Source organism: Engystomops pustulosus, chromosome 5, assembly GCF_040894005.1.
Source record: "Engystomops pustulosus chromosome 5, aEngPut4.maternal, whole genome shotgun sequence".
Taxonomy (NCBI): domain Eukaryota; kingdom Metazoa; phylum Chordata; class Amphibia; order Anura; family Leptodactylidae; genus Engystomops; species Engystomops pustulosus.
The window spans coordinates 200,784,405-200,791,022 of NC_092415.1; the positions used below are offsets into that span (position 1 = coordinate 200,784,405).

Below are 6,618 nucleotides of genomic sequence, written 5' to 3' on the forward strand. Positions count from 1 at the left end.
GCACACGTGCGGCACCGTACCCGGAAAAAAGATAGGACCTGGCGACCAATTCGGCAATATGTCTGGGTCAGGCAGCCGCACACGAAAGCAAACCCAAGTATCGGGTCTGCTCATCTCTACTTTTATTTTTTTAAACTGCACATTAATGTGATTAGTCAAGCCATCGGCACCCCCTCCACAACAAAATCATGGGGTACAAACAATTTACCATAAAGGCCTAATAATAACCTCCTGGTTTCATTTGGTTCAAACGGTGTCATTTTGTGAAGGGGGGTTTGGTTGGGGTATATCACAAACCAAATATTAGAAATCACCAAAAACTTGCGTCTTTAGATGACGCTGAATAAAACAATAACTTTTGTTAATAATAATGCTGCAAAAAAAAACAAGCCTTCACAATTTTGTCAACTGAAACTAAAAATTATTCTGGATTTCAGAATATGGTATAGCCACATAAAAACAACTGGCTTTCAAGATAATAAAGAGTCTCCCAAAACCCACAATATCTAAAAACAACTTGTACATCACATGATGCATCTCATCTCACACAACACAAGTCCTCATACACCTCAGAAAATTAAATAAAGGTTACGGCTCTCAAAAAGATCAAAAAGTGGACAGTTTGGAAGGGGTTAATCTATTATTACAACACAAAAGGTAGGATTTCCCCAAAAAAAGTTTATTAAAAATATTTTTTTGTTTTGCACAGCAACCAATCACAGCTCAGTTTTCATTTTCAAGAGTGCTATAATAAATGGAAGCTGCGATGTTATTGGTTGCCATCGGTTACAAGGTTGGTTCGCCTTCTAGTTTCATTAATCTCCATCTATTATTTTGTAGAAGCAGATTCGCTACATACAATCCCCATGATGAATTCTCTTTGATACAGCAGTATGCTTGTTCCGGTAAATTGCTGCTCAACATCGCATATAATACGTGCCGCTTCATAACATTCTCAACTCAACACAACTCAGTCCCTCGCGTCGAATCTGCCAGCTTCTGATTTCACGCATGCGCACCACTCCGTTCGTATTGTATCACTCTCTCACACCACTACGCATGCGCAATATGTGCATGGCGCCTCACACCACTACGCATGCGCCCCTCTCTCTCTCTGTGTATTGCTCTGCCGTACGAGGTGTATGCCGGTCATTTCCGCTTCCGGTTTAGTGTACGGACTGTATACCTGGAGTGACCCAGCATTGTGAGCGTCTGCCCCGGTTCTGTGTGTCAGGGATGACTGCTGAGAAGAAGCCGCAGGTGGATTTGGGTCTCCTGGAGGAAGACGACGAGTTTGAGGAGTTTCCTGCGGAGGGTGAGGAGGATAAGGCGGGATAATGTGGGGTGAGGCCTGTGGTGACTCAGGAGGACTGGGCCCTGGAGCTGCTGACTCCATGTACATCATGAATAGGACGTAGTGACTGCAGCATCTGCACGGATCACTCAATGGAGGGAGGATTCTTTCTATTTGATGGGGAATTGGCTTATGGGGTTGTTATGGCAGCCAGGGGTCCCCCCACACACCCCATGAGCAGGGGTCCCCCACCCCACACACCCCAGGACCAGTGCAAGAGGTGCCTCACACCCCCCAACCACACAAGGTCTCCTCTATGCCTGACCCACGGATTTAGGTTTAGGGTGAGAAACACTTATTGATCTAAGGGCCTTATTGTCAGACTTTAAAGGGAACCTGTCACCAGGGACCTCATTTTCACTAAAGACAAGTTGCAGAAGCCCATTACATTTGCATTGTGAATCTGCCTCTCTGCCTTTTCTGAGCATTTGCATTACAATATAATTGTGTGTTATAACTTACTCTTGCACCCTGACAAAATCCTGGGGTAGTCACAGGGGCTGGGCTTTGGTTTGGATGCATTTCAAAAAACAATATGTGACTTGTCTGTGTTACTCATTCCTCAGAGCTTAGCCCCCACCTTTGTGCTCCTGTACAGCTCCTCCTCCTGCTCCTTCTCAGAGGTCATAGCCTGGTGAGCCTGACATCAGTGGGGGAGGGAGGAGCTGTACAGGAGCACCTGGAGGCATCCTGCAGCTCAGACAAGTCACATGTTGTTTTTTGAAATGCATCCAAACCAAAGTCCAGCCCCTGTGACTACCCCAGGATTTTGTCAGGGTGCAAGAGTAAGTTATAACACACAATTATATAGTAATGCAAATGCTTAGAAAAGGCAGAGAGGCATGTTTGCACTGCAGGTGTCATGGGCTTTTAGAATCTGTCGTTAGTGAAAATTAGGTCCCTGGTGACAGGTTCCCTTTAAGGGGCCGCATCGCTAACAAGATGCATTTATAGTCCTGGAGACCCCAGAGCAGACAATAATGGAACTGGAGACCCCAGAGCAGACAATAATGGAACTGGAGACCCCAGAGCAGACAATAATGGAACTGGAGACCCCAGAGCAGACAATAATGGAACTGGAGACCCCAGAGCAGGCAGTAAATAAATCCTCTACTTCTCCTCCCTGTGGTACAATGCTCTGTGTTTCCTGCTGGTTTTATGATCCCGCATCGGAACCCGGAGCAGAGCTTTGTTTCATAGTTTATACGGTTGAAAAAAGACACTTGTTCATCAAGTTCAACCAAGGAAGGGAAGGGATTGGATGAGGAAGGGATTTAGGGGAGACAATTCTATATAACATAACCATCAATGTTATTTAGGTGTAAAAAGGCATCTAGACCCTTCTTGAAGCTCTCTGCTGTCCCTGCTGTGACCAGCGCCTGAGCTCTCTGCTGTCCCTGCTGTGACCTGCGCCTGAGCTCTCTGCTGTCCCTGCTGTGACCAGCGCCTGAGCTCTCTGCTGTCCCTGCTGTGACCAGCGCCTGAGCTCGGCTATTCCACAGATTGACAGTTCTCATAGTAAAAAAGCCCTGTCGCCTCCGGTGATTAAACCTTGTTTTCTCAAGGTTTGTTGGGAGCAGTCACATTCAGTTTCATTAATCTGTCATATATAAACATTTCTTCAATTGGATGTTATTAAAAAAAATGTAACTGTGTCAAAATAATTTCTCATAAATGTAGTCATGTTGTCCCTTAGAAACAAGACTGTGTCCTTGGATACGGCCACCTCTGCTGGAGGGAATTGCATAAATAAACAAAAGGTTTTTTTTTTTGTATATGAAATGTCCGGGAGATGCTGCAGGTCCCGTAGACGTCCTGTGGTAATGATCACTGAATCCAGGAGGTCAGGCAGGACTCAATAGTAGCATGTCTGGCCACAACTGCCAGAGTGCGGGGTGGTCGTATCCGAGGAAGCTATCTCGTTTCTAAGGGACAACATGGCTACATTTATGAGAAATTATCTTCACACAGGAACATTTTTTTTTTTTTTTTTTTAATAACATCTAATCTAAGAAACTTTTACAGATGGCAAATGAATTAAATTTAAATGTAAATGCCCAGATGGGAAAACCCCTTTAAGTACAGCTGACAAGTACTTACCACTTCTGGGTCCTGATGCATATGCGAAGTCAGGACACAGAGTCGAGCGGCAGGAGAGGACCCAGGTGAGGACTTCACTGCTGCTCGCTACTCTGCTGCACCAATGACCGTTTCCATCAGTTATGGAAGAGCTCATCGGCCTCGTAGGTTTGTGACTTGGCACAGGGTGGGCCACGACTCATGGCTTGTACAGAGCCTGTTAGTGAGGGTTGTGCAATCCTCTTCTAGGCTGTTATTGGAGATCAATGTGGCTGCACTTTATGTATATTTATCTCCGCACTTCTAGAGGGACAGGAAAACAGGACTGTGCAGTCAGAGCGATGATGCGACACCTGTCTCTCTCATCACTAAGTTGTTTGCAGTTGTTGTAAGTGTTACCTCTGCCTCCCCGGCCTATGATGTCATCAGTTGTAGTCGCTCGGACCCCGCACTGATCATTCCAGAACCTATACATTGGACAGACCTGGAAGCGGAAGGCTTTGTCTGTTGTATAGTGGTGGGACTGAGGTTTTATACACATTCATTTGGAAGGGGGGGCCATTAGGATTTGGACCCTGCCTGGCCACTGCACAGACGCAGCTGTTGTTCCGGAGCTGGAAGTATCTGCCATCATCTGATTGGTCAGGGGTCCTGAGTGTTGACCCCAAGTGACCAGATATTGAAGACCAATCCTATGAATTCAGCGCTGTCGTCCTTGTCGCTCCTCCTTTTTTCTGTTTGATACCGTACGGTGTCTGATCATCGGCTGCAACAGTCATAAGTAACCAGAGACCCGGAGAACAATTTGATTTCCCACAGGATGGGGGATAACAACCTGATCAGTGGGAATGTGACTGCTGGTACCCCCACCAATTACCGGGGGTCCTGAATGGAGCAGCAGGGTGAGCATGTGTCCGGTCTCTGTATTCCATACTATGGAAACGTCCAGCTCTCGGCTACCTCTGGCCCTCACATAGACAATGAATGAGATTTATGGATATACTGGAGCGCTGTGCTCGGCAACTTCGGACGCTTACATAGTATTTAATAGAACGGCAGGACACATACTCTACTTTTGCTCTATCATTTTATAAAGACAGGACCCCTGTTCTTGTGATCAGTAAGGGTCCCACCAGTCGGACCTCCACCCATCAGATTGTTATCCCCTATCCTGTGGACAGTCAAACCCCTTTAAGAGCAGAGGACAAGATAACAGTACACATCTGTAGTAGAGGGGGCCGCATTATCATCGGGTAGTGGAGGTGTGTGATAATGACTTATACTTATGACTTATACCAGGGGCAAGGGCAGAACCGATTTCTGTACCGGACCTAGGAGTGTCGGGCTACACCTCACAGATGCAGCCCATTCACACCCATTACACCCACTACTGGGATCATTTTACCTACCACCTCATAGAGGAGATGAGAAATACTGCGCCAGCAGCGACAATTGTCCCCGCTCCGAACGCTCCCGCCTCCCCAGCATCACCTCCCCGCTAATCCCAGAATAAACCATTGTCTATGTCTTCACCTCCGGAAATGAATATCTGAAATTATAACGTGACTACAAGATGTTTATACTCTGCTACTTAGCGTTATATAGTGTGTGTGGTCCAGATGTAGCAGAGCTCAGATGATATTTTGTGCAGTGTCAACAGGTCTTTTTAAAGATGACATCCCCTTTAAGTGTTTTTTTTTCTTTTCCCCATTCTGGACTTTCTCGTGTACAGACTAAAGTCTGTAATATTTTACCTCTATTGATTTGCTCCTTTTCTCATCTCTGCAGAATGGCCCGACTGTGACGAGGATGAGGACGCTCACGTTTGGGAAGATAACTGGGACGATGACGATGTAGAAGACGACTTTTCAAATCAGTTAAGGTAAATAATTCCCGGATGGGTCAGAACCTCGGGGGGGGGGGTCTGTCCTGTAATTCAGTGATGGAGAATCTTTGCTTGCGGGGTACAAAGACAGCAATTGGGGAAAAAATTGTCTGCTTTCTGCATAATAAAACGCCTGGCTTGTGTACAGGTTGTGTGTGGTATTGCAGCCTGGCCCAGTTTACATCAATGGAGCTGATCTGCAATGCCACACACAAAGATGGGTCCATGCAATAGTCCGGGGGCTCCATCACATTGCACTCAGTTATCTCCCTCTGTGCCGTGCAGGTGAATGTATTGGGGATCACTCGGTGCACTACCGCTGGACTTGGGAACCCCTGTTCTCCTGTTTGCTGGGGGATCATACATTTATCATCCATAATATAGATAGGTGATAGGTGCCGTGAATGGGAGAACTAGACAGCAGTGATGTAACGGAGCGGCAACGTCCACCCGGTGCTCCATTCATATCAGGATCTTGTGATCAGTCGGGGTCCCATAGCGTGACACTCCCAGCTATCCAGGCACAACGCCACCCTTCTCCTGTGGTTGTATGTGCTATTACATCTCTCCCCTATTTAGCTTAAGTACCATATGTAGCCTGTGAACAGATGTGGTGCTGTTTCTGGGGGAAGCGTAGCCATCTTGTTATAATCGTGGACAACCCCTTTAATTGAACAGTGGAAGAAGTGCAGTGTTAGGTGTTCAGACCCTGCTGATTGTATAGAGTACAAGTGACTTACACAGGTATAGACCTAGATGGGGACTGTCAGCCTGTCACAAGTTCCACCGTACTGTGGCCCTAGACTGCTGCCTCTGCGGCCCCTGGTATCACTAGCACAGGGGCCCCAGCAGCACTTCCTGTTAGTTCACTTCTTCATACCGTACAATGTTTCTAATCTCCTCTTCGCATAACGTCCCTTTCCGTTATATTCTTTTCTTTCCAGAGCTGAACTAGAAAAACAAGGACACAAGATGGAGACGGCGTAGCCGAGGATCCTTTATCGTTTAGTTTTGTGTGTTTTTACAGTAAATATTTTGTTGCCATTTAAGTTTTTTTTTTTTTTTTTTGCTGTTTCTTTGGAATAAACTGGGCTGCCCACCGTCACCATGCGGAGTCTGCGATGTGTCGTCATAGATACTGGGTCCCCTTCCCTCGCCCCATAAAGATTGTAGTGACAATGATTGGGTGTGCGCCCCTCTGATCCTCTCATTGTAAACCTGCTACAGCAGTGGGGAGACCATCAGTCCCCCATATCAGCCTCTATCCTGTGGATAACTTTCATCTCCGGAGAACCTTGTA

The 6,618-nt window shown here is 46.5% G+C and overlaps 1 protein-coding gene across 1 annotated transcript; it reads left to right on the plus strand.

The window, feature by feature from the left end:
• Positions 1-1,106: 1,106 nt before the first annotated feature.
• SEM1 (SEM1 26S proteasome subunit) lies at positions 1,107-6,367 on the plus strand. The gene is made up of 3 exons (XM_072154880.1): positions 1,107-1,315; positions 5,222-5,315; positions 6,263-6,367. The coding sequence occupies exons 1-3, from the start codon at positions 1,237-1,239 to the stop codon at positions 6,303-6,305; spliced, it is 216 nt and encodes a 71-aa protein (XP_072010981.1). The 5' UTR covers positions 1,107-1,236; the 3' UTR covers positions 6,306-6,367.
• The last annotated feature ends 251 nt before the right edge of the window (positions 6,368-6,618 follow it).